Here is a 27,796-nt window from a genome sequence, read left to right as displayed (position 1 = left end):
GACTGAAATGTACAGTATAGCTGCAGTTATCCTCTTCCTCTTTGGAAATAACTGTAATATTTAAATTCTTTTGGTCTAATTCTGTAGAAAAATCACATGTCAAAGAATTTCATATAATCATTTTCTATGTTGATTCAGACTTCTTTAATGAAACAGACTATTTTATGCTTTCCAGATTAGAGAAAGCAAGCTCAATCTGTCGTACCAGATCCTGATGCTGCAAATTTTAAGCTAGTGAGGAATGTTACTCATTTGAGTAGTCTCATTAAGCAATTCATGCCATGCTACAAATGTGTTTCAAACATGGTTATACTATAGCTTTAGGACTTGTCTGGGCATCAGTGATTCATGACATGATTCCTTAACGCATTTCTGCCACTGTCTCATTACCACATTAGAGGCAAAAACTGTGAGGGACTGATATCCCTTAAGTGATGGGTAGGCTTTATTCTCCTATTGACAGCTTTTCCACTGCACCTCACATTCTGGGTAATCTGAAAACTCATGAGGTTCACTGAAGGGCCCCAAATCCTTCTACAGATTGCCAGGGAACTGGGTTGCACCAGTGGCTTTATTTCCCACTGCTTTGCAGGGGTGTAGATCACTGTAAAAAGTAATGAAAGAAGCAAGTCTGATGTTCTTTTTCTTTTTTTTTTAGTCTTGTGAAAGTCTTGAAGTCTGTCTCTCTGGACAAAACTCCTAGTCTGAATGGATCTGTTCACCTGAAAAGGCACTGCTCCATCCCACTGCCCAACCTAAGGGAGAAGTTGAGAATACAGGGTGTTTCAGCACTGAAGCATTGACTAATTTCCTTTGGGTGCATGTGAAAGACAAAACTTGAATATCCCAGTAAGTTACACCCCGACCTTGAGTTTATTAAAGTCAGTGGAAATCTTTCACTTGATTTTAATAAAAGAGAAAAAGAGGAAGAAGGAAAAGGTGGCTGGAAAAGATCATTTTGAAGGGAAATTTTCTTTGATTAATCACAAAACTCTTGGGGAGGTATTGAATATTAAATGGAATATTAATGATCATTTGGAGTGCTTATTATTATTATTTTTTAAAGTCTGGAGATCTTCATCATGAGTTCTTAGCATAATTTTACAGACTATTCATATATTACTAGTTTATGGCACCCTCTACAGAATGATTTATCTTTAGAAATGAACAGCAGTATTAATTTGCCTAGTGATTTCTTCTTATTGAACCATATTACCCTTCTATCTCTAGAAACATTCTGGATGAAGACCTTGAATTCCAAGGAGATCTAAAAAGAGAAAGTTTGGTGATTAATCATGGATCATAGGACTGAGGAGAAAAGAAAGCAACGCCATAGCTTGACCTTACTGGAACAACTAAAAAGAATGAAAGAATCATCAGAGATAGTTGATGTTGTGCTAGTTGCCGAAGGTCAGAAATTTCCCTGCCATAAGGTGGTACTAGCTGCCTTCAGTTCTTACTTCAAAGCCATGTTTACCTGTGGCTTGGTTGAATGCACTCAAAGAGAAGTGGTACTGTATGACATGTCAGCAGAGAGCGTGTCTGTAATCCTCAATTACATGTACAGTGCGGATTTGCACCTCACTAACCAGAACGTGCAGACTGTTGCTCTGGCTTCGTATTTCATGCAGATGGAAGATGTTTTCAGCTTGTGTCAAAAGTACATGATGGACCACATGGATGCTTCCAATTGTGTGGGCATCTACTACTTTGCAAACCATATTGGAGCAGAAGATTTATGTGATCAAGCGAAGAGGTACTTATATCAGCACTTTGCTGAGGTGAGCTTACAGGAAGAAATATTGGAGATAGAAGTCCAGCAGCTGTTGACTCTTATAAAATCAGATGATCTGAATGTTTCCAGGGAGGAAAGCATTCTGGACCTTGTCATTAGATGGGTGAATCACAGCAGAAAGTCGCGTGCAGAACATCTTATCAAGCTCTTGAAGGAAGTGAGACTGGTACTGGTCAGCCCTTCCTTTCTCATGGAAGCCCGCAAAAGGAACACAGTGATTCTGTGCAATTCAGAATGCAATGATATGTTTGAGGAAGCATTGAAAAGCATCAAACTAGCCACCCACCCTTCTCTCAGCTTGCGATATGGCATGGAGACTACTGATCTCTTACTCTGCATCGGCAACAATTCGCTTGGCATTAGGTCAAGACATGGGAGCTATGCAGATGCCAGTTTCTGCTACGCTCCTGCAACACAAAAGACTTACTTCATTTCCTCTCCAAAGTATGGAGAGGGTTTAGGAAGTGTTTGCAGTGGTGTTGTCACTGAGAATAATGATATTATTGTGGCAGGAGAGGCAAGCGCCGCCAAAATGTCTAGACAAAAAAACAGGAACATTGAAATTTATAGGTGTGTACCCTGTCAGAAATTCCCTGATTATTTACAAATTTTAAGTCCAAAAAATGTTTCTGAGATCAAGAAAAGACCATTACACAAAGCGTTCTTTACCTGAGAGTTATCCCAGAGATTTCGACTACTGTAATCAGTTTGTCACAATTGATCTTCACAGTACAAGGAATCATGTATCTAAAACCAAACCCTTGTGCTTTTTCTCCTGAAAGAAGGAGGGTTTACACAGTGGAATCTTTGTATAAATAAGCTTGATTAGAACCTGCTTTGTTGTATGTGGATTCTATATTCTCCCAGTACAAAGCTCCACATATTACTAAGGTTCTCTTTTTGAGGTCTGTAGTGGGGGTAAATGTGTCAAGTGAATGACCTAAGGAATCCAGAAGGGGAGAGGTAACAGTCTTATCTGAGAAATCCATGTTGATGCTCAGAGATGAAAAGATAGACTGATAATTTAAATCTTCTATTTTACTCAAGTCTTTTTCAGATGAGCCCCTTTTAAAGACAGCCATAGCTTTTCTGGATTAAAGAGAGAATTAAAAATAACTTTTCAAACACAGGTACCTGAATTTAAAGAAGTAAATCCCCACAAGTCAGATAAAGTAGCTCTATTTTCAGCTGTGCTGAACTTCTGCTCTTCCCACTAACTTCAGTGGGGAACAGTTACTGAACAGCACATGCCGAAAAAAAGAGTCAAATATCTTTGAAAGAATGCTTAAAATCGGGATACCTAATTCTAAAAATGCTTGATCTTGCAAACAATGAGGCCAATTGTATAAACTGTCTATGAAGGAGAAAGCTCCTCTTGTCATCGCATCACTGAATAATCATTGAAGATGAAGGGGATAACATTTATAAACAATCATATGAGACCACACTGAACCACAGCATTTACAGCTTTGAATTTCCCTACAGATACCACCAGCGAGGAAATCAGTTTTGGCACAGCCTGTGCACCGCTCAGTTCCGTGAACTCTATGCACTGGGCACTGTCCATAATGATCTCTATGTGATCGGAGGGCAAATGAAAATCAAAAATCAATATGTGGTCACAAACTGCATGGAGAAGTACTCCATGGAGCAAGGTACCTGGAGAACCACAGCACCTCTGCCAGTGCCATTAGCCTGCCATGCAGTGGTGACAATGAAGAACAAGCTCTACGTGCTGGGTGGCTGGACACCACAGGTTGAGAAAAGTGCCAATCATGTTTCAGGAAAATGTTTGCTTTTTACGTTGTGCAATTTTATGGTGCTGCTTGCATGGGAAAATAAATTGCTCACATTGTTTGACATCTTTTCTAGAAAAACCAAACAGGGTAAAAAGGAATAATATTCATATTAAGACATCCTCACTGAAAATACCAGCTTCAAGAAGGGCAGTTCATTCATGAAGACATGTTCAGTGAGCAAGATTTCAAAAAGATTGTTTAAAAACAACAACAACAAGAAGCAAACAAATAACACCTCCCCTCTCCATCCCACTCTGAACAACAACAACAAAAAAAAAACAAAAACAAAACTAACACTTCCTTAGATCCTGTCTAAATCTCCACTCTTTTAATTTGAAGCCATTTCCTCTTGTCGTATCAAATGCCTATTTGGCATTTTGTTGTCATTACAGACTGAAAAATTGATTAACTGCAGTCTTTCCTCTTCCTATACACTGTCCGTTTAATTTTGCTGTGTATCAGTAAGTAATGTTCTTTAAACAATACAGAGCTCCTTAATTTATTTGTTTTTTATCGTATTTTAAATGAAAAGTTTCTCTGGAAAAGAGATTCCTGTAATCCACTCATTTTTTGTTTCAATTGCATTGCTTGGCCATATGATGCTTTAACAGTTTTCAATAGGGCCACAGATGCCATTTTCAGTAGAACAGGTAATACACAGAATTATGCTACGAGGCAGAATCATAGAATCACAAGGTTGGAAACGACCTATAAGATCATCTAGTACAACCGTCTTCTCATTACCATTGCTACCACTAGCACTAAACCACATCTCGCAGCTCCAAGGCTCTCTCCAGTCATTCCCAGTGTGAAAGATGCTTTTTAAGAGTTTAATTAATTCTTATTTACTGCTCAGTGCAGCTTAGTTTTGGGCATTTAAGAAAAAATAAAAACCGTGTATTTGACAGTGGTGTAGAGCACCTGTAATTGTTACTGCCAACTATAATATTTTCAGACTGTTGTCACATCTCATTGGTTTGTGATCACTTGAAATACATTACTGTTTGAAGTGCTTAGATGAGATGTATTCAGCAAACAGGATTTCCAGCTCTTTGGATATTTACAGTGCTGAAGTCCCCAAAGGAGACAACGGAAAGATCAGCAAGCCTTTCTCATACTAAAACAACAGAGCAAGGACACCTTGCTGTTTAAAGAAGTAAATTATGAGAACAGGTTTAATGTAGAAACAATCTGTCCGCTAAAAAAGAAAGAAAGAATATTTGAACTGGAAGATATAACAGATACAAATGTGGAAGTGAGATCCAGCTTTGTTTGTCTTAACAGATCTCCAGAACAGATTGAAAGGGGAGAAAATGGTTTAGGTGCACAAACTACAAACACTAACCCAATGTTAGCTTTAAAAAATCACCTGGGGAATGCTTAAAATTCATACCTGACAATCAGCATGTATGCACTAACAGCATGTGAGCGTGAGTTCATACAAAGCAGTCTGGAGCTGAGTGGACTAATGCTAATTGTCTCAATACTACAGCTTTGTAACAGCAAATTGTCATGTGTGTCACTGCAGAAGTGACGTAGGATGTGAATTTAGAGCATGTCAGATGGTGTCTGCTCTTAAGTATATGCTCACTCTGTATTGAAAATACAGTTTACTTCTTTCTCAGTGAATAAATCAGTATTTCACACCTATCATGGAGAAAAATGTGTCCCTGGGCACTCTAATGGAGTAATAAAGAGGTTATATATTGCCTGTTAGTTTGACTTCTACTATCTTGTACGTTATATCATAGAATCACAGTATCATTAAGGTTGGAAAGACATCTAAAATCATCTAGTCCAATTGTCCACTTACCACCAATATTGCCCACTAACTGCTTCCCACTAAACCATTTCCATCAGTGCTAGAAATGTATTTTTGGAGTGAAAAAGAACAAGCAAAGCAAGGGCACTTAAACCAGCTTTACAAGTAAGCAAAGTAGTCCTCTCCTCTCTACATGAAAACTTTAATCCTGGAAAGTTTCAGAATTCTCACCACAAAGCCTACTGCATGCAGCCAAAGCATACTGCGTATGGCCTGAATAACAGTGAAAGTGGAAATTCAACCATTAGCAGGAGAAAAGATACAGCAACCTTTTCCCTCTATTATTAGTAGTACTTCATAGGAGCCTTGTAAAAGAAGGGGCCAGAGTTGGGCCCGTGAATGTATTGTTATTACTCAGCTCCTTAGCTTTATTGCTACAGAATAGAAATTCTCAGCTATTCATTTGCCTTCCACAGCGTACTGCCAGCCACAAGTCAGGGCTGCTGTTAAACCGTCCTGCACGCGCATCGCTTCGCAGCTGTAATTGATGTGTTTATGTTATTTATCTGCTCCTCTGCCTGCTGTGATTAATTGCACGCAGGCATGTGCAGAGGGCTCCAAATGTTGTATTATTATATGGCTGTCATATTTCATACAGATGGATCTGCCTGACGATGAGCCGGATCGATTAAGTAACAGAATGTTTCAGTACGACCCGGGCCGAGACAAATGGGCAGAGTGTGCACCAATGAAGTACTCCAAGTACCGCTTCAGCACAGCCGTGGTCAACAGTGAGATTTATGTCTTGGGTAAGAGGAAAGAGATTTTTAACAGATAGCACCATGACTTTGTCTTTTTTCCAGCAATTTGCTTCTGTGAAGAAAAATATCTCACCCTTTGCTTTGTAGGACAAAGTATGTTGGATTAAATGGGTGGTATTTTTTGGGATCTATTACTTCCCTACATAATTTCTTCCTTCCTTAGTGCTTGAGGATTAAAATAAGTGAATAATGCTTAGTGTTCTGAATTAACATAAGAAAGGTACTTTGTTTTCAAACTACTTTTCTTTGGAGTGCTGATGGGAACTATATATAATAATAAATTTTATAAGTAGGGAAGCCCTGACAGCATCATTTCACAGGTGAACAGTGGGAAGCTGACATGCCCCATGCCAAGAAGAAATGGCACAAGGAAAAAAGAGAATTTGGAGGTCCCAAACAAAACCAAAATGGTTTGTAGATTCTGATAAAATTCAATGAATCATTCTCTTCCACCTCTTCCACCCAACTCAATGCAGTGCATTTTTGGAAAGCCTGAATCTCTCTGTTATTTTTTAAATCAAACTTTTCAGTTTTTTCATTTCAAAACAGAAGTTTGACCAAAAGTTTTAAGTTTTTGTGGAAGAGTTCAGCAATCTCCTATCCCCAAATCTTTTGTCCCAGAATAATTCTTGGCATGTCCCCAGTTCTGCAGTTCATCAATAACATGATTCTTCCCTAAAGCAATTCTTTATGGCCCCTCTGCCCAAGTCAGTAGAACGAACATCGCCTGCTTTTAAACGCTACTAGACAGCTCTGAAAAGCAATTCAAGAAGGGATTTTATGGAGAGATAATGATGGTTAAAGGCAGGAAAGTGCAGCCAGAGAAGAAAGACACTTTGGGCACTGGCAATTATATGGGAAAAAAAGCTGAAGGGGCATTTTGGAAAGACAATAGGAAATACAAAGTTAAATAAGCAAGTAGGAGAAGAATTATAGATAGATGCATTGCTAGAAAGTGCCTGAAGAACGGAGAGAGAAATTTGTGCAATTACTCCATAGGTGAGCTGTTGGTTGTTGATGTCCTTCCATGCTTATTTTCACAAAACTTGTGAGGGCTCTAATGTTAACAAATCTGTAAAATTTGGCTAAAACTGACCAATGGAGTCAAAAGCTGTGAGAGGAAGACAAACAAAGAACACCCCTACTGTGGGTAATTGCATATGCCTTGTTTCCTTAGGAAATCAAATAATTTTGCAGCTCATTTTTTAATTGAAAAATAAACCTGACACGGAGCCAAAAATGTTTTCTCATCAAATTTTCCCCTTGGATATGTAGATTTGAATCCACATTTTCTCTTTTGGTGGAAGTAACATTTTTCTCCCGAAGTTAAGACGACAACATGGATGGTAAATGCTAGCTGTCATAGTCTGAAAATTGTGGAGTAGTCTGAAAAATTTTCCAAGGCCTCTAAAAATGATGAAACATCTTCCCATAGAATTCTGTCTGGAAACAGCAGTGCAGTCACTGATACTGAAATCTTACTCTGCTGCTATTGCACGCAGTCTCTGCCCCAGCTGTAAACTTGCACGGCAAAAACCTGGCACAGAAAAGATTCAGTTCAAGGTTCATTCATGTTGACAAAGGCTTGCTAGCTTGTAAATTCTGAGACTGTTGTGTTGAGAAGTAGGTATAGCTTTCCTTTGGAAACTATTGCGATGGTATACCGAACTGGGTATGTGTAGCACAAAAAGGCATACAGTGAAAGCATTCTAAATCTGGCTCATGTGGCACACTTCTCTGCCATTCAGGAGAGGATGGGGATGGAAGGACTGAGCTTGGCACTGACAGACCAAAGAATACCAATTGCCATGAGGATGATAAGACCATTGCAGTCTGGTCAGAGCTGTGGATCCCTCAGACATCACTGTGTCTTAATAGTGTTACGCATCATAAGAGTCTAAAGAGATGCTGTCAAGGGCAATTTGTTCAAAGAGATATGTTCTGAAGAGGGTCACAGCCTGAGGGTTGTCTTCATGTAGTGAGTTCAGAGACATCTGTGCTCAGACATAGTAGTTAAGGTTTTATTCTACAGATCAGCAAGACTTTTGTAGAGTTTCTACCCTTGCCTTTTCTACAGCTTCTCATTCAAAATGGGGATTTCTCATGGTGAAGTGTGTGCATAGAACCTGAACATTTAACAGGCTCCCACATAACCCCAATGTGTGGGACATTCATTGAAGGGACAGCTGAGAAGCATGCTCCGTAGCAACACTTGCATTCCCACAAGCGTCACCCACTTCTCATGTAAGACTTGTAATGCACAGCTTTTGGCTTGGTACATAAAGTCATCCTGCAGGTAGACATGAGTTAGGATAAAGGGGTAATGGCCTCAGGTTGCACCAAGGGAGGTTCAGGTTGGATATTAGGAAAAATTTCTTCTCAGAAGGAGTGGTATTGGCACAGGCTGCACAAGGAGTGGTGGAGTCACCATCCCTGGGGGTGTTCAAGAACTGTGGAGATGCGGCACTGGGGGACGTGGTTGCAGGCATGGTGGGGGTGGGCTGGGGTTGGACTTGGTGATCTTGGTGGTCTTTTCCAACCTTAACGATTCTAAGGTTCTGTGACTTCTTTCAAGCATCTCTGGGAAGATATTGTTAAATGATGCATGTCTGTCAGTTCTTTCAGGTAGGATCTCTGTCTTCCCATAAAGTTTGTACAGGTCTCAGCACATTCAGGATTAAGCATAAATGAAAAATCACCTCACAAAGGATTAATCCTCTCTAATATCTCTGATGTATGAATCCAAGTTCTATCATAAATGTGAAGCAAAACACATAGATGGAACGCTAGTTTTGAACGAGGAAAAGTGACAGCCTTGATGTGAGTGCACTTTTTGCTGTGATCCTTGTAGGTGTACGCCTGTAGTAAGCAGTCTTTTGATTTCAGTGGTGTTGTGTTATTTAGGCTCATTTTGTTCTAACCAGATCAGCATCTGATGCTTATCCACTGAAGTATTATGTTTTGAAAAGTCCTGTTGGCACAGAATGTAAAGTACACAGTCACTGTCCAAAAACCCTTCCCAGCCTAATTGCCAGCGCCAGCGTGTAAAACCCTAATGATTTAATGGAATTATTCTAGAGTCACACTTATGGGAGGGAAATGAGAAATTGATTAGAGTTTTTTTTGTCTGAATAATGGCACTGTGCAGGAACTTCCACCATGTGTCTTAATCAGCAGTCCTGCAGTATAATTGTTGTGTAATATTCCTAGAGAATCCTATGCTATTTATACAGCACACACAAACCTTAAAAGAAAATGAACGGCATTTCCTAAGGCTTAAAATCCTTTCTCCTTTTCATCCCATTTGACTGTCTTAGCTCTTTCTCTCCATATTTTCCCAGGAACATAACTATATTCATTGGAAAGCCCAAGAAAGAGCAGTATTGTGTTCTTAATGACAGAGGCAATTGAGATACTTTTGGAAGAAAACCAGAGGGGAGGGCTCTATTTAAGGTCATGCATCTTAATCTGTTGCTTAAAAAAAAATATCCTTTGCAGCTAAGACTCTGAAAACTCATTGCAGCCAATGGATAAATTAGGAAGATTTATCCAAATGTGGATAAATTAGGAAGATTTATCCAAATGAGCCATTTCAATGCTATATTCATTAGCTTATAATGAAACTCATTCTGCATAACTGCTGTCTCTGAAATACGGGTCACTGATAAAAATATTGAACCACCACGACAGCCTTAACCATGTGTTGCTTTCATGTTGTGTAATTCCTGCTTTAAAAATAAGAACATATAGAAGGACTTAAATGGGAAATCCTATTAGTGAAGATTTAGGAATCAAAGAATTTTTGTTTATCCTCTTTAGCCTGGCATCCCACCTCTTTAAAACTTGCTTGGTGTTTTTTTCCCAAGTTCTTGCCAAAAGCTTCTCTTAAAAGTTTTAAGCAATTAAATGAGGTTCAGTTAAGAACTGAAAGTCTCGGTCATAAAATACTTATTTGAATATGCGTTTTGGGGTCTCCTTGGAAAGGAAAGCTTGTGTAGGAGGGAATGGAAGGAAACATTTTAGCTTTCAGGTTTGAGTATTAGCCATGAATCTGAATAATACCTTCTTCTAAAATAAATGTGCCTATTTTTAGATATGCTTTGGACTTCTGACAAGTAGCAGATTACGGGCCTGATTCTGCTGTGCTGTACCTGTGCCACAGTTCTGTGGTGCCTGTGTGCAGGAAGGGATGAAAAAGGCAAAATTTGATTTGATATAAGAGATCAGAAATGCTCTCCACTCACTTAAAAATAATTAAAGGAAACAAGAACGAGGCACCATGGGACAAAAGAAGGAGCTGGAACTGAAATGTTCACCGTGCTGAGGAAGACAATTGGCTGGTGATTTTTTTTTCAGCTATGCTTCTAATCAATCTTCTGCCCTTGTGCCTTTTACAAACTGCGTTACATCATCTGCTTTGCTCTGTGTTAGTAAAGAATGACAGCACTTCTCATCTCTGGAAGTGCCTGCCAGGAACGGCTTTATAGCTCCCTCATTTCTGCAGGAATCCACTTACGCAGCCTTGCTTCTTGAGAGCGTGAGCAAGCAATGGAAGCGCTGAGACTCTCAGCTTGAGTGCTGTTAAAGAGTAATGAAGGGAAATGTTACATAAGAGATTTACGCTATTAAGCCCATTGTGCTTCCAGAGATCAATTTAATAGTGAATTATTTTACGGGAGGCAAAGGAGAGCATGAGTTTGGATTTCACTTGCATGTTGGAGAATTACTCTTTTTTTTTTTTCCAACCAAGTCACAGAAATGACAGTAAGAAAAAACATTGCTCTGTATTATGATCTGAGTATTTAATTATATGGCAAAGGATCCCAGTAACAGTGCCCTGATCTCAATCACCCAGACCAGCCTCACCTGGGGCCTCCACCCACAGCCTCTGCCAGTAGGTCCAAGGGCACTATTTAAGCACAGGGCTGGGAAGTCATTAAATTTTCATCCCCTTCTTTTTTGCCTGATGACTTCTGGGCTGTTGGTGGACCTTTTGCAGTTGCCTACTTGTGCAGCTATGCCCCAACGGTGAGCTCACTGTGTTGCCTGGGACAAGCTTCCCTCTGGGAGTAGCTCTGAATGTTTTTCTGACGTGCTGCTGTAGCTGAGGGATGTGGGTCATGCTTAATTTAAGCTGTCTGTAAGTGGGGGAACCAAGTTAACTTTAATGCTGGGTTCCTAGCACCCAAACCTTAAAGGCAGTGAGGCACTGGCAAAAGCTGCCTAGAGAAGTGGTGGGTGCCCTGACCTTGGGGACACCCAAGATCAGGCTGGATGGGCTCTTAGCACCGATGGAGCTGTTGGTGTCCTTGTTCATTGCAGGGGTATTGGAGTAGATGGCCTTCAAGGGCTCCTTCCAACTCAAACAATTCTATGCACATATATTCATATATGAAGTACTGATTTCCTTCGCATCTGCTGAACTTATTTTTGCTAGTGACTACCACCTCACAGCTCTTATAGGTGTTCTCCCTTATGCACTGAGAGGGTGTTCTGTTATTAGAAGTGATGTGATGCAAATTGTATTCAGCCTTCTCTAATGAGACTGGGGCAAGAAGGAGGCAGCTGGCATTAAGCAAAGCAAAATTATCTGCCTTCAGCCAGCTACAGTGTGTGGATACAGCAAGGCACAGGATGGTACTTCATTGAAATGCTGAGGATGTGCTAATCGCATCACCTACCTCTGCTTTGCCTTCTTGCCATCAAAGGCTTGTCTTTTCTGTCCTGATTTCTTTATAAAGTTCATATATAATTCCATATTATTTATTTTATTAACGGAGCTTCATGTTAAATTTAAAGTCTATTAGAACCACTTCTTACAGAGTGCCCTTGAAAGTATGTGTGGTTGCAAAATCATCCAAGCATGATATGGAAAGCACTCAAGCATTAATGGGTTTGGGAACACAAAGGTGACATCATTGGCTTTTTTTAGTCCTTCAGTGGCATCTGAAATATCTCCAAGGGAAAGCCAATAACGTAAAAAGCCTAATGTGTTGAAAGGGTGTATTTGTAACGGGTGGGTAGGGGAATGGCTGAGTTCTAGGATTAAATCCTCTTGTGTGATGAATGTGAAAATGACAGAAGTGTTTGAAACTCCTGGTGAGAAAACCACCTCTCCCTACTCAAAGGACACATAACTGGGCTTTACATAGGGAACTAAGCCAGGTGGTATTGAATTCCCCTGCTCTGTGACAAGAGGGATGACTGTGGGTTACTGAGCCACCCTCCCCAGCATCTAATGCAGTCCTTAGCCATGGAAATAGCAATTGCTGCCCTTCAGCACACCTGCTGGGGCTCCCAGGAGGTTGTGACCATGGCATGCAAATTGTAATGACCCTATTTATAGCTCTGTGTGGTTTAAAGTACAATAATACAATTGCAAATACACAGTATTGACCCTTTCTTTACCATGTGCTGCTAGTAGGGCACTTAGAATCACTGGATCATTAAGGTTGAAGAGGACCTCTGGGATCATAAAGTTCAACCATCTACCTGCCACCAATATTGCCCTCTAAACCACGTCCCTCAGTGCCACATCGACAAGTGTCTTGAACACCTCTGCTTGGCATAGTCTCTCCCAAACAATCTACAGCCCTCTGCCCTTCTACAGCTCTCCCTTGACCTCCTAGAGGCACCTCTGTTCTGCATAGAGGCCTCTATAGGAACAAAGCATCAACTCATTCGGTCAGCTTTGGCACTCAGAGAACACAAAACAGACAACCTTCTTGATCTTAACTGCAATTCCATATGTCTCTGCTTGTACTCCTAATGGTTTAATAAATCTCTGCAAAGAAGGCAATGGGACAGGATGAGTTCTGGGTTCTGTGAGTGGCTAAGCACAAAGCAGCATGAATTGCCTGACACAGCAAGTTTATTTTTCTGCCAATTTCGAGTCTTGCGTGCTGTACACATTGTAGGTGATGGATGGTCTGTTTAATGTGAGATGCCTCTACTTGGTTGCAGATGTGATTTGATTTCGCTTTGAGAAATTTTCTGGCTGATTTGTGTATTCAGCCTTTTGGGAAGAGGCCTGAGAAGTTGGTCTCTGTAGAGGAAAAAGTATTGTCTTGCAGGAGCATTTCTGAACTACCATATGTGGGAACAAGGCAAGGCAGTCCTGGTAGAATCTAATATCCTTGCATTCCTTTGTTAGCAATATTTCAGTGTTAGCATTGTTTTAAAAGAGGAGATTGAAATTTTCTGTGAGTTTGATTTCTTGTTGTTTAAAGCTTGAAAATTAGTCTTCCCTCTGATTTTCTTTCTCATTTTCTCTTTGCTGAGAACTTAGCTTTGTCTTTGTTGTAAATTGAACATGAAATTGGATTTAACTGGAATGGCTGTTGAAAGTGAAAATAAGTTGGAGATATCTTGTACCTTCAGGACTGTCTGATTGCGACAGGATTAAATGAGGTCGAATTTAAATTGCCTAAATTATCCAATGAAGGTTTTGTAAATGTTTGAGAATGTGGTAGCTCTTAAACTTTTGAAAAGATCTCCAATAGACAACTGAAGATTACTTCTCTAATAATTGTACAGGGGAAATGCTTGGAGCTGATCCCCTGGGCTGGCAGCTGTGTGTCTTCATTAACTAGTAATGGTGGTGATTTTTTTGCAAAAGGCACCGACTGCGCTGTACCTCATTATTTCTTATTTCTGAAGCTGCCATGCCCCACGGTTACTGAACTTGGCAATGACAGTAAAAATACACTAAGAAAATAGCAAATAGCAACTAGGCTTATAGAAAATGTTCTGGGGGCATTTTAAGCACTGGCCTACGTGAAATATTTAGGCAATCAAAAAGCTATTCAGTTATTTGAGTCTGATATGCCACGTGCATTGCCTGAGCGGGTATCATCCATTCCTCTGCACAGCACCCTCTTTCATTCCTCAGATGAAGACTCTTCCTCATGGATACATGCCTGTTCTTCAGTGCAGAACTCAAATACCACTTGAGCAATTTGAAAAGAGCTTGGTAACCTGCAGCAGTCTCTTTGGTACTGCAAAGCTGTCTCCTGAGCAGATTGAATCAGTCTATTGGGAGCTTTAATATTATTTGCTCTTAATGAAAACTACCTTAACTGTCTTTTTGCTGCACTCCATAGACTGTTCTTGCCCTGGTATCAAGTTGCCCTATACTCTGATTTTAAGGATACTACAGAATCAAAGAGTGGTGAGCTATCAATTAAATAGCTTTATCTAAAGCAGAAGTTGTCTGAGTACTCCTTGAAGCTTTTCTTGATAAATTTAGGAGAATGGCATCATGTCCCATCCAATCCAAGTTAATTTTTTGCTAGTTTCTTTATTGAATTCTAAGCTAAGCATTGGACAGGAAACTTCCAACAGGGTTAGAAATGTTTTCCTGAATGTTGGGGCTTTCAACTCACCAAGCTTTAGTAGTTAACTTTTTGCTGATAGTTGAAAAAAGTAATTACCTACCAAGTGGAAGCACTGACATTGGCTGTTGAGGTAACCATGGTATGTACATATAAGTGCTTGAGAAATTCAAAAATTGAATCTGGACAAAAAATTGAATACTGCAAGTTCAGCTGGAGGAGAACTTCCAGCTGAGGTTAATGGATGCTGAATTTGGTTCTCAGTTTGTTGCTCTCATGGGTTGTTTATTCAAGTAAGGATGTTTATCTTGTCCTTACTTGAATCTAAAATACAGATCAGGAAAAATGGTGGTGGCCAATTTGGAGTATTGTGATCAACAGTTACGTGTTCTCTTGCAAATATCTTCAGAGAGTGCTGCCAAGATTGGAAGAAATAGTACAGTCTATATGAAGAGGTAAATGGGGACTGGGGGGCTAGGGGGCTAGAACTAGGGCTCATCTCTCTGATAGACAAGCTTAGTGCAGTGCACAGTTTGTAAAAATGGGATCTGTTTCAGTCCCACACGTGGAATTCAGGCATCCTAATTAACCCTCCAGCAGTGGAGCTTGTCACAAATAACTCAGTTGCTACTCCTGCATATAGGATGGTTTTGTCTCTTTTGCCTAAGAAATGGGTATAACCTTTCTTTCATTTAGAAAGACAAACCCAAATAGCTGTTGGTTAGCAAGTGAGATTCATGCGCACTAACAGTAACTGGGAAATAATTTTGGATCCACTGCAACTTAATGACAAACTCCAGCACACGAAACATAATCATGACAATTTATACCACAAATGAAGAAAACAAGATAAAATACCTTTGTGTTTTGAAGACATGTTTCTTGTCCTTCCTTTGTTACAAGCCCTCAGAAAGGATCGTGCCGGATTTCTGTAAGTAATGGGTTGTGTCCTGCTTTGAGTTCACTTTCTAATGATCTTTCCAAGCTGCAAAATGAAAAGGAACAGGAGGCACATGAAGACGTGGAAACAAAACAAAAAAAAAAGATGCAACCAGCAATGTATTTTCCTGCAGAACCTGGGGCTGCTACATGTGACCTACGTGTCCTTTTTCCCTAGGAGGAATTGGGTGCCTTGGCCGTGACAGGGGGCAGACACGGAAATGTCTTGATGCAGTGGAGATTTATAACCCTGATGGAGACTTCTGGAGGGACGGACCTCCTATGCCTTCCCCGCTCCTCTCCTTGCGAACAAACTCTACCTGTGCAGGCTGCGTGGAAGGCAAGCTGTACCTCTGCGGAGGATTTCACGGAGCAGGTACTCAAATGAGTCTGAGATTCTTTGCCCAGTTGAAATAACTTTCCCTGTACGCGAGCTGACTTGGCTGAATAACCCTGTCGGTGGCACTGGCATGCCCTGGAGCCACAGAGCTGAATGAGTCCTTTGGACTGCTGACTCCTAATGTCAATATGCATTGTGTTCTGTTCATCCTCTCATGCTTTTTCCTTATCAAAGCAGGAAAAATTAGGGATGTTTCTGATCAGCACTGAATCTTTTCAAAACTGTGAACTCAGCAGAATTCTTCTGGATTTACATTCAGAGCCATTAAGATCAGAATCTCAGTGTATGTTATGGACGTGAAAGAACTTGAGCGTATCTGTTGGAGACTAAGGCGTTATTGATCTGTGGTAGCTGGCTCTATTTACTGACATGCTTTTCATTTTCAATGCTGGAAAACCTTGTGCATTTAATCAGTAACCCAGGTTGGGAGCTGAGGTACTAAAATCCCTGATCTGGTGATTTCTAATCCCAGCGTCACGACCACCTTTCTCCCTTCATTTTCCTACTGCCTAAATCCCCAGTATTGTTAAGCATTATATTCTAATTATAAATGCAGAGAGCCTCTCAACACATGCACACTTATTCTCCTACTATGGAGCAGCTGCTACCCCTATTTCCTTTCTGGGTGATGGCAGAAAATGCAGATAATGCAGAAATGCATTATGCACTACTAATACATGTCATGTCAGGCTCACTGCTGCCCAGGAATGTTCACATGGTGTCCCTGGGAGATGTATCCTCCACATGATACTGACTACGGCTGTGTTGGTTTTTAGTTGCATTACAAACTCTGTGGTTGCTCTGCTTTAAAGTGATTGCCACGTCTTAGTTCACAGCTCACCTCCCCTTTGTTTGCTGCTGCTTGAAGAGGCTGCTTCCTGAAAACAGTTGTACAGCAGGCAGCTCGCTAACAGGCCTGCATTTATGCCAACTCTGATGGAAATTCTGCAACCTCAGAACTATTATGGTTATGATGCATCATAGCATCAGAATGTTTGCATTTCCATAGCAAACACAGTGTCATCATATCTGTCTTTTTCCTCAGCAGTGTAAGGAAAAAGCCTATTCAGTCAGTGGGTTTACATCTCAAAAGGCTGATCATTTTCACTGGAAAATGAAGCAATTTCATTCAAGATGACTAACAGCTTAGTATGAAGTTTTCTGAATACGATAGCTTCAGAGCCATAAAAGTGCTCTTTACAGTACCACCATGTTCTGTCTCTGAGCCTCATGTTAAGAATGGTAGTACTGGGAGAGGTGGGAAGTTCCCATGTGGGTTTCAAGCTGGCTATCTTCTGTATGTACATACAATGCCTGCTCTATGGGTCCTGACTCCTGGCTGTGTTATTGCAGTCTATATTATGATTGTGCATTGAGCTCCGCTGCCCTAAAAGTACTGTTTAGATTAGAAAGCAGTAAGTTGGAGTTAGAAAATGTCAATTTCGCTGTTACCTGTGCAACCTGACCCCGCTATGCGTGCATTTTGTGTGCCAGTGCAGAAAGAGTGATTGTGTGTTAGACGTTGTGATGTCTTTTAAAAGGGAGCCAAAATAAGATTCTTACTGTCAGCTGTAAATCTGGTATATCCAAATGCCTGAGGAGTTGAGAGGAAGCTGTGCCTTAAAGATAGGCTTCTTAATGTGACCCTCAATTTATTAAAGGAAAAGGGTTGTTTAAATCTTCATAACAATAGCTTCTAGTTACTACCATCAAGGAATAGATGTCTGGAGTTCATGTGCTAGGTTATCTAGCTGGCTTCTTTCCCTGTCCCTGTCTCTCTGCATGCTGGAAGGTGTATTGTTCTTTAGGGATGAAGGCTGGAGTGAGGAACAGAGGGTTATTACTGTCATGTGGGAACTTGGAGAGTGGCTTGACTTTTTCACAATTACAGCTGCTCAACAGATTCAGGATATTCCCAGAACAGCATGTGCTGCTGCTTTGGTAGCAGATAGGGTTATTTTAGAATGTGCTTGTTTGGTTTTAGTCTTTTGGGTTTTTTGGCATGCAACTTCAGTTTTTGTGAGGGATGCAACCAAGAGAGGATACTCCAATTTTACCAAACATTGTAATTTAGTTTCAACCAAGTGGAGTTTTTGGAACAAGCTGGAGGCACAGCTGTAGGCTCTGTTTGCTGCCTGCTGAACTCTAAAAGGCTGCTCTGAACACTTGAGTACAAGTGCTTCTCAAAAAAAAGCAAACAAGCCCAAGATATTGCTGTGCTGGAAAGTCTTTGCCAGCGTATATAAGCAGCTGTGTATAGGGACTCTCTATATACTGGATATCTGTCTCCAACTCCCTCAATTTCCCTTTGCGTTCATTTAACCTCGCTCTTAATCCAACAATGTAAAAGCTGCTCTAATAAGGATGTTATTCATCTTAATTTTACTTGTGTGGGCACCATGCTCTGCGTGCCTTCCTGTATGACCATAGACCTGAATGGTTAATTAGAGGCCAGAGATGCTATACTCAAACACAACACTGAGAAATAGCTGCCAAGTGCCCAAAGGATCTTAATTTTGGATGGAAAGACAAGATGTTGCCCTTTTGAGATTGCCCTGTATGACACTCCTTGAAGCTTTGTGATGGCAGAAATTGCATCCCACTTGTATTGCCTACCAAATCTTTGCTTGGAGGAGAAGTGGAGTAGCACTAACAGCATCCCCAGGAGCACAGGAAGAGAAAGCAGAAATTTAGACTTAGCTGGGGTGCCTACATGAAGACCTTAGTGACCCCAGGCTCCATGCAGCCTATGGAGAAGCACAGATACTTCCAGAGGGACGTTCATCTCCTTGCTGCTTTAAGTCTGCTCTGAAAGACAAGAAGGCAATTCAGAACCCTGAGAACCTCTTGTCTCTTAATGCTTCATGTTTCTATCAGCATATGAGCAACTCAGAGTTGGCTTACCTAAGGCAAATCTGTTGGGACCCTGGTGTCTATGGTTAGATAGAACAAACCACTCTGAGACCTATGTTGGAAACACCTAGAATCGATTAAGGTTGAAAAAGACCTCTAAGATCATCCAGTTCAACTGTCCACCTACCACCAATATTGCTCATTGACCACGTCCCTCAGTGCCACATTTCCATGGTTCTTGATCACCCCAGGGATGGTGACCCCACACTCCCTGGGTAGTCCGTCCCTATGCCTGACAACTCTTTTGGATAATAAGTTTTCCTAGCATCCAACTTCTGCTTGTTTTGAATTCAAATTCCAGTTTCCTGCTTTAGCATGGCTTGCCATACATTGTCCATTAGCCCATTGTTTATATAAATTAGATCGTTTTCTACTAAAACCACTATGACAAATAAGAACCAACACTCTGCACATCTCTGGTGCTCAGCTCCAGCTCATGTAACTGAGTGGCATGAGTGTGTTTGCCTGCCTTTTGTTAGCAATGTTGTAGCACTCAGCAAGAGATTCAGAAATGTTTAAAATCATTGGGTTTATCCACTGGTTTGTAGTTCTGCAGAGTGAAAATGACAGTCGCAGTATGAATATTCAGAAGGACCCAGTGTGCAGCAGCCAGCCAGCTTGCCACTAATTGCTAAAATATGTTGCTGCATTTACTGCTGTAGCTATGGATTTTAAAGCAGCCTTCGCAGACTGAGCATAGTGTTCTTGTTCATGCATCTTATTTCCTTTGCCTTTACATAGCTCTAAAACCTGACACCTGCACAGGTTGGCAGCTATTAATGTGAAGCTGGGCATGGCAGAAGCAGACTCATTAGTGCTCCTTGTTGGAGGAGGGGTGAGCAGCTCTGCAGGTACGCAGCAAGCACTACACACAAATAAATGCCTGCCACATTGTATTCTCTTTCCCTTTGCTTCTAAATATTACAATTTTTTTTTTTTTTTCCAGTGAAAAGAATGAAGGCAAGTGTGTGTTTGCTGTGACTGCTATCAGCTCATGGAGGCACATACTCGATGTCGTGCTGTAGCCTCAAAGAGATCTCACAGCATGTCTCTGGGGGCTGGGGCAGGGGGAAAAATCAGCGGGGCTCTGTTTTCTTGATCATAGCTTTAGTCTATAGGTGTTAGTCCAACTGTCTGCCTCAGATTTGAACTAAATTCTATCATATTTAAACTTCATTGTAATTACTGTATTCCCATGTGGCATCAGCTGGTGTGCAAAGCGAAGGGACAGCCACCTCAATTCAAATAAGATGCTTTACAGGTCTGCTGGTAGTGGCTCATGCCACTTAAAACGCCTTGTGATTTTATCAGCTATTGCATTTGATGTGGAACTGCCTTTCTCTGAACTGGCTGTTCTGCCATCTTTCTTCAGCGCTGTTCATAGAGAAGATAACGTTTGCTGCTTCCCTACTCTATATGTTAAAATTCTGTGTGGGGCCAGAGCAGCTCAGCTCAGATCTGCTATTTACTTATCACTGCTATCAAACAGTAATTCATTTTTTCACTCCAGGGGTATTACTGGTGGCGGGAGGAAAAGGGGAAGAGATGCCTTTGGACTTGGAGCACAAGAATCTCAATTTTGTCTGCAGCTGTTAGATAGGTGATATGGTAACAGTCTGCGAGCTGTGTAACTCTGATTCTACCAAAAAAAAAAAAAGTATGCTTACCCCAGGTGTGCTTTCTGGCCTCTTCTTCCCTATTTACATAAATTGCAATCCATGTGCTGGAATAGCAGCAGCACTGCTTGCGGCAGCGCAGAGCCGGGTCATAATTACTGTATTCCAGCTGAGCTAATGAGTTTGCATCTCCATGCCACCCTCTCCTGACAGTGGACTAGCTTAATAGTTATTTATTTTGACTAATCTCCCGTAAAGGCTGTTCCCCTCAGCCTCATCCATTATGTGATTTAGATGGAGAATCGTTGTAATGCCTGTTTTTTTTTTTATTATAGTGGTTATGGTACATTACTGGAATCAAATTAAATCTAGACATTAAGAAGTCTGGCACAGTAAATACTAGACTTGTGAAGTTTGGGGGATGAAGGATTGGAAGGAAAGCTGTTTTCCAGCACCTTCGCATGTTCCCAGCTAAATAAAGCAGAAGGGCAAACCCTGGGCTGCAGATCTGCAGCACTGCTTGCTTCCCTCGGTTAGAATTTACCAGGCAGTGATGAATAATTAAAGTTCTCCTGCCCACAGTTGTTACCATTTACATATGCATCCCCACCCATGAAATGGATTCGAGGTCCCTGCGTTTCACTCAGCACAGAAATCTGACACACCACTGCTGCTTGTCTATGGGTCCACTCTGAAAAATGCCACTTGAATTCTGTCCGTTCTCTGAAGGGCTGCTCTGACACCTCTCCGGGGTGCTCCTTCCAGCCCTGTGCTCATTAGCTAGAATCTTACTGTGGTAAATAAGGCCAGTGCAGGTCAGGGAATCGCTGGTGAGCAGCACCTGCTTGTTTCAGATCTAAATTCAGCCTGCTGCCTGACTGTATTAGTAATTCGGTCATGCTCCCTGCAAAGATTCATTTATAACTTATAAAGGGTTAATAAATGATTAATTGACATTTTAATGCATCTTAATTAATTGCTAAAGAGGTCAATAGGTTGTTTAGAAACATGGCTCACAGCCATGTATGACATCTTCCATTGTGTTCATAACTGCCTGTCATGCATACAGTCTAAACATGCTTTATATCACCGATTAATAATGTATTAGCCCATCACAAAGCATTTAGAAACAGTATCTTAATATGGTCAGAGGCCGGTGATTCCTATTCTGATCTCCCAGCTTTTATTCCCATGAATGGTGCATTGACTCCAGGAGCACTGATCCTGCTCTGCTGTGACCCACCGTCCTGCCCCCATCAGCATCTGTGCCCATAGGGCTGGAGGAGGCCTGGCCCACGAACAATAGATAACTGGAAAGAGTTCAAAAGCTGAAGCAGCTGGATCAATCCCAAGAAAATCAGTTGAAATAACTGAATCAGAAGCTCCTTCCTGTCGGCCATTCTTTATTTATTTTAATAGATATTGATTTGTGAGGGAATGGGTGGATCACAGTTACGGTCCTGAAGAATTAGACAGCAGAGCGAGAGGATAGAAGCCTCGTCTATGAGAGCGAGTGGCTTACCTTACTCCATGCCGGTGCTTGGAAAACAGTGAGCTGCCATAGCTGTAAATTCAGCTTTTGCTGTGTCTGGTGGAGAACGCTGCCTTGGAACTCGGCATCCTGAAGGCTGGCCAGCATGTTAAACAGCCGAGCCAAGTTCCCTCTCCTGTGTATTCTCTGCCTGCTTCTGCCCACAGGCGCGGATGATGGATGTGTGACCCCCTGGGTGTGAGCGAGGCTGGTGGAGTTGGGGGCAGCTCGCAGGCTCAGATGGGATTGGAGGCCACAGACTTGATGAACTTACTCTTTTTTCTTCTGCACATCAGGAACCAGTACATCTGGAGATAATGATCTAAATGCACTTTCTTCCCAGTGTGACACAAATGTGAATTCCCAAGTCACCTAACTCTACATCATGTAATTATGAAAGCAGCTATTAGTGGCGAGGAAGATAAGTAGGAGAGGCTAATCCCACATGTTTAAAATCACCGTCTGCTCTCTGGTGCAGATAATGGCATGCAAAACCAGTTAGGAACTAGCACTGGAGGCCGAGCTGCTTCAGGGCAGCTCTGGAGTGGCTGCTGGGTGACAAGGACCTGGGAATCTTTTGGAAGAGCACCCTGAGTATGTGGCTTTGGGGACTGATGGGCACCTTGTGATGTTCAAGTGCTTTTTCCATGGAAAGAGCGGAGCAGCTAGTTAACAATTCAACCACTAGAAGTCTGATGGCTTTTTTCATAAATAGATTTATGGATAGGGAAGATAAAGCATGTTAGAGTACTGTGCTGACGGGAAAAGGTTCTGAGACAACCTGAGAAGTGCCAGGACTGACATCAGCAGGAGCTGGGAAAGCAGTCTAGGTGAGGATGTTTCAGGGCATCTTATGGACAAGGGCAGATGTGACACCAAGACTACTTGAGGCTGGATGTTAGGAAGAATTTCTTCTCAAAAAAGAGTGGTGATGCACTGGCACAGGCTGCCCAGGGAATGGTGGAGGCACTGTCCCTGAAGGTGTTCAGTAACCATGGAGATGTGGCACTGAGGGGCCAGCGGTCAGTAGGTATGGTGGGGGTGGGTTGATGGTTACGGTGATCTTTTCCAGCCCTAGAGGTTCTGTGATTCTATGATACACGCCTATTACTCATTGTGGTTCCATCCCGAGGTACCTGGTCCTCCTTTGAATAAACTTCCTTAGGTACTGTTGGCCATACAGCAATGGCTATGCCATGGTTAGGATGCAGGCGTGCTTGTCCAAAGCTAGTTTGGTTATCTATGCCCTGCACTGATGAGTGCAGAAGCACCCTACATTATGGAACATGCTCTCAGTATTTCCTTAATTTTTCTCCATAAAATGAATGCTCATAGAATGGTTGATATCAGCAGGCTCTTGTAAGGAGGAATTAAAAACTTGACCACATTTCAGCAAACTTGCTATAGGTTTAATTCCAATGAACTAAAATTCAGCATGATTTTATTTGAGTTCAGTGTTCTGTACATCAAAAGTCCATAGAGTAAATTTCTTGGTATTGGCTTATCAAAATAATAGCTGAGTGGTTGATAGTCCTCTACGAGCTATAGATTTTCTGCCTGTTAAGCATGTTGCTTAATTCTTCTATGTCTATCTCTTTAATAACTTCTCCATCCTGAAACAATTCTATCAAACATTCAGTTTCTAACAGGAAAGATACAAAAAAACCCAACAACCCAGAGCTGTATTAGTAGCATACTCTGAAGAGAAGATGTTCCTCCTCCCCGAACTGAAGGAAGTTGGGAAAAAAAGAAAAAAAGAAAAAAAGGTAGATCAAATATTTATAACATTGCCTGCAGTCATAGTGTGGGTCTTTCTGAGTATGGTTCATCCTGATTTACAGTCTATCCTTATTCAAATGAGAATGCACACAACATAAAATGAAGTCAGGCCATATCAAAATAAAAAACATCCTTTGTAGAGAGAAAACAGCCTTTTCCTTTCCCAAATAGGAAAAAGCCATATTGCTATAAGTGCTGTTATACTTTTTTGAAAGCATTAGGCTTAGGTTTGTACTACCTGAATGATTCTAATATAAAGGAGTTTAATGCTGAAAAGCAAACCGTAAGAGAAGATTCTTAACAATTTTCATCATCTTGGATTAAACAATAATGTGCAGAAAAATACAGCCTCATTTCGTAGGAAGAAAAGATTGAAAGCACTTGGAAGGGAGTGAAATCCCTTCCTTAGTTAAGGCGCCTGCCTGGTAAGTGATGCAGAATGGTGCTACGTGTGACAGGGAATTGTGGGGTGGCTTTTTAAGAGGATAATCCATGTAATACAGCCTATTTCTTTTTGTAGCTGTCTATCAACTTTAAATAAAATTGGCTGCAAAGCTATTGCCTTAGAAGCAAACAAACACAAATAAGATAAACAGATGAGGCCGAATGTGAGATTCTTTGTACCTGGGAAAATTTTAAGCAGTTTATTGGGATTAAAATACAAATCCAACATTACGGTCTGGAATCAAAGGTGACCAACTTCTGGAATTGGTGACAGAAATTACCTTTCCTCAGTCCATGCAAAGGGAGTGTGGGAGGGAGAAGTGAAGGGGTCAAAGTTGAGGTGTTTTAGCCCATTTCTCATCTGAAAAAGAAAGGGTGTGTGTCATATTTTGAAGCATAACGATATTGTGAGCAGTGCTTTTCCTCACATGAACTTTCTTGCCCAAAGGGTGCTGCTTCCTTTCATACGAAACAAGACAAGACTGGAGAAGTGATTGCTTCCTTTATTCCAGCACCGTAACCTTTTTATCTCCCAAGGGTTAAGAGCAAGCCAATCGTCCACATGCTGGAAAGCAGAATTTGCAGAGGGGAACAAAACCAGCTACATTATCCCACAAAAAAGGGAAACAAGGGACATTAAAGGTTGTGAGTTGCCAGGGTCAGGAAAAACACAGCAAGGCTTGCAAGGAAGGACAGCTGAGTTTGCCTTTGATGTTTTAATTATGATTTTCTCTGTAGTGTCACAATCACCCACCGAAGGTTTCAGGCACTTCCACTGTTTGATTTCTTTTCCTCCGGTTGTCTCATTTTTGTCATGATATATGCCAAAGAAAATCCAAGCGTACAAATTTATTGCATAAAGGAGATGATCTAATAATAAATCCAGGGACTGGAGCCTCCTGTGTCACAGCTCAGGTCTGTTTGTCTTCATAGCTGTATCTTAGGAAAAACCTGCTCCCTGTCACAGGGTCATATGGACACACATGAACTCTTTGGTACTGGCATGTGCTATTCACTTAGGGGTTTGGTTGTGCTTTCTCTTCATGTGCTGTGAGGTATTTTTGAGGTTTGCTGCCTTGTCCTGTGGAAGGTTGCTGCCTTCCTACCTATTCTCCTGTACTTAATGAACCACCCAAGTGCCATGAGCAAACCATCGCGACTACTGGTTCACTTTCTGTGAAGAGAAGAAAGGAATGGAACAAGGACTACTCAGATGAGGCCAAATTCTGAGATCTCATCCTAATCCTCAAGCAATCTCCCAGAGATCTGTGAGTGTCCTGGAGGGCTTAGGCCAACAAAAACATTGCCACAGTTCTGACACAATCGAGGGGAAAATACTTATGGGCTGCAATGCAGAAATGTGTACTGTACTCCTTTCTCAGGTGAGAGAGGGATCAGAGATTGGGAGTGGTTGGTGAGTGGCCTTAGGTAAATGCACAACACAAATTTCCAAAAAGCCAAGAGATCCTCAGTTGCTGCAGGTCCTGCACATGTGCAGAAACACAGACGTGCACCTAAATAGTTCAGCAAGGAAAACAATTCCAACAGTGGAATAAGTCTTTTTTTCCTCATGTGATCTCCCCGCACCCTGGAACTACTTGTGGAGGAACCCTAGGGTTGTCTAAATCCCACGGCGCTACGCCATGGTTACATCAGCACCAATTTTGCTCAGAACTTAAACCACAGTAACACCATAGAAGGGTGGTATCCAAAGGATGGGATGCAGCCACTAGATAAGGGTTGATTTTCAGGTGGTATAAAAAATAATAATAAAGAAAAGATCTGAATGTGGATCTCGGTGTGGACCCTTTACAGTTTACTCTGTCATAAGCCTTTCAAGACTCAAAATGGTGTTGAATATACACCATATTCCTACCCTATTACCTGTAAAGTATTTGGTTTTGGACTAGATGATCTCTAGAGGATCCCTTCCAGCTCTGATAATTCTGTTATTATGTGATTTCTTCTTGTCAATCTTTGAGACCAGGCTCCTAGAAAATCTGCCCAGAAATTCATAAGAAAGAGAAGGAATCTAAGAGCAAAGCATGTGCGTGTCCTCATCTCAAAGTAAGAAAAGTTTAGACTGAGGTTACATTCTGCAAGAAAACAATCTTTAGATGAAAAAGTTGGCAAAAACAAAAGATGCTTTTTATTTTTAGGAAATAGCTTGGATTTGAATAACATTGCTGGAGAGTTAAAGCAAAGAAAGGTTTTTACCTTTTCACAAGAAGTTTAATACAGCACTGCTGGTTGACAACTATGGTTCTCTGCTGTGTGGTGATGCTTTCATTACTTTTGTTAGTAAAAAGCTGCTTGTCTTAATGTCGTGCTTTATTGGCAAAGAAAAGATGATGCAGTGCATGTAGGCATGTCATTAACAATAGGCACTACGTCTTAAAGTGAGCATTTGACACATGATTGCATAATTAAATGCCACCTGCATGCTCCTAGCAAGGTGGGGAACCTTAAGTTTCTATCTGCTGTTCAGAGGATGAATAGTGAATAACCTGTATAGGTTTCCATCTACACCAACTTGTTTGCTATATAATGACACTGATTTTGATAGGACAAGAAGGTGTGGCCTCAAGTTGTGCCAGAGGAGGTTCAGGTTGGACATTAGGAAGAATCTGTGGAATGGTGATGCACTGGCACAGGTTGCCTACAGAGGTGATGGAGTCACTGTCCCTGGAGGTGTCCAGGGAGATATTGTACTTAGGGACGTAATTCAGTGGGCAGTATTGGTGGTAGACGGACAGTTGGACTAGGTGATTTTAGAGGTCTTTTCCAACCTTACTGATTCTATGACAAACTTGCATACTCCTCAGACAGTGTAGCTGTTGGTACCACAAAGAACCTTTTCATTGCCACCCTATAGAGAACAGCAATAATACTGTTGTAAACCTCTTTGATCCTGTTTGGCTGCAGTTCTGATTGCTGTTGTTTCTGCATTTCAGCTCGTCACGAAGTCATCACCAAAGAGATCCTCGAATTAGATACATGGGAGAACCAGTGGAATGTGGTGGCCATCAATGTCCTCATGCATGACAGCTATGATGTGTGCCTTGTTGCTAGGCTGAATCCACGGGATCTTATCCCTCCTCCTCCTGATTTAGTGGACCAATAAATGTTCAGTGGCTCTCTGCTTCCAGATTCTGCGGAAAGAGAAGAATATGGAGAGACAAATGGGAATATTAATGGAGCCGGTGGCTCCATTCTCTCCATTGGCTAGGTGTACCACAAGCTTAAGCACAGAATTGCCTTCCAAATGTGCTTCTCAGATGATGCTTAATTTGCTAGCACTGGTACTGTGGACTTCTGTGTTTGAAAGCTGAGTTTGTCAGCCTTGTCTCTTGGTCTGCCACTTGGTGTTCAAGCTGCAGTCTGGCGGTGCTTCTGGGGCCTGTGCCTTAGGCATGGAGGCAGCCTGGGGCTCACCTTGCAGCACAGCACTATGTTTGAAGGAAACCTCTAACCAGGAGAAACCCTCCTTTGCTGTCCAACTCACTGGGTTCTAGTCTACTGAGGGAGCTAAGAAATATCTGAAGTCATCTGATGGAAACCAATCTGCTGTACCAAGGTGACAGATTAATTGGCTGATGCAGGAGCAGAGGGAAGATGGAGAAGAGCATTTGTTTGTTTAAACAAAAAGAAAGCATTAGCCAAG

At 41.4% G+C, this 27,796-nt stretch overlaps 1 protein-coding gene across 1 annotated transcript; it reads left to right on the top strand.

The window, feature by feature from the left end:
- Positions 1-1,295: 1,295 nt before the first annotated feature.
- Positions 1,296-27,256, top strand: KBTBD12 (kelch repeat and BTB domain containing 12; the record flags this gene model as incomplete). The annotated part of the gene is made up of 5 exons (XM_079540168.1): positions 1,296-2,365; positions 3,281-3,551; positions 6,015-6,165; positions 15,628-15,825; positions 27,087-27,256. 5 exons carry the CDS (start codon positions 1,296-1,298, stop codon positions 27,254-27,256), a joined length of 1,860 nt encoding a protein of 619 aa, XP_079396294.1.
- Between the last annotated feature and the right edge of the window lie 540 nt (positions 27,257-27,796).

This window comes from Tetrao urogallus (assembly GCF_951394365.1).
Source record: "Tetrao urogallus genome assembly, chromosome: 10".
NCBI lineage: Eukaryota > Metazoa > Chordata > Aves > Galliformes > Phasianidae > Tetrao > Tetrao urogallus.
This window is presented reverse-complemented; position numbering and strand designations above follow the sequence as displayed.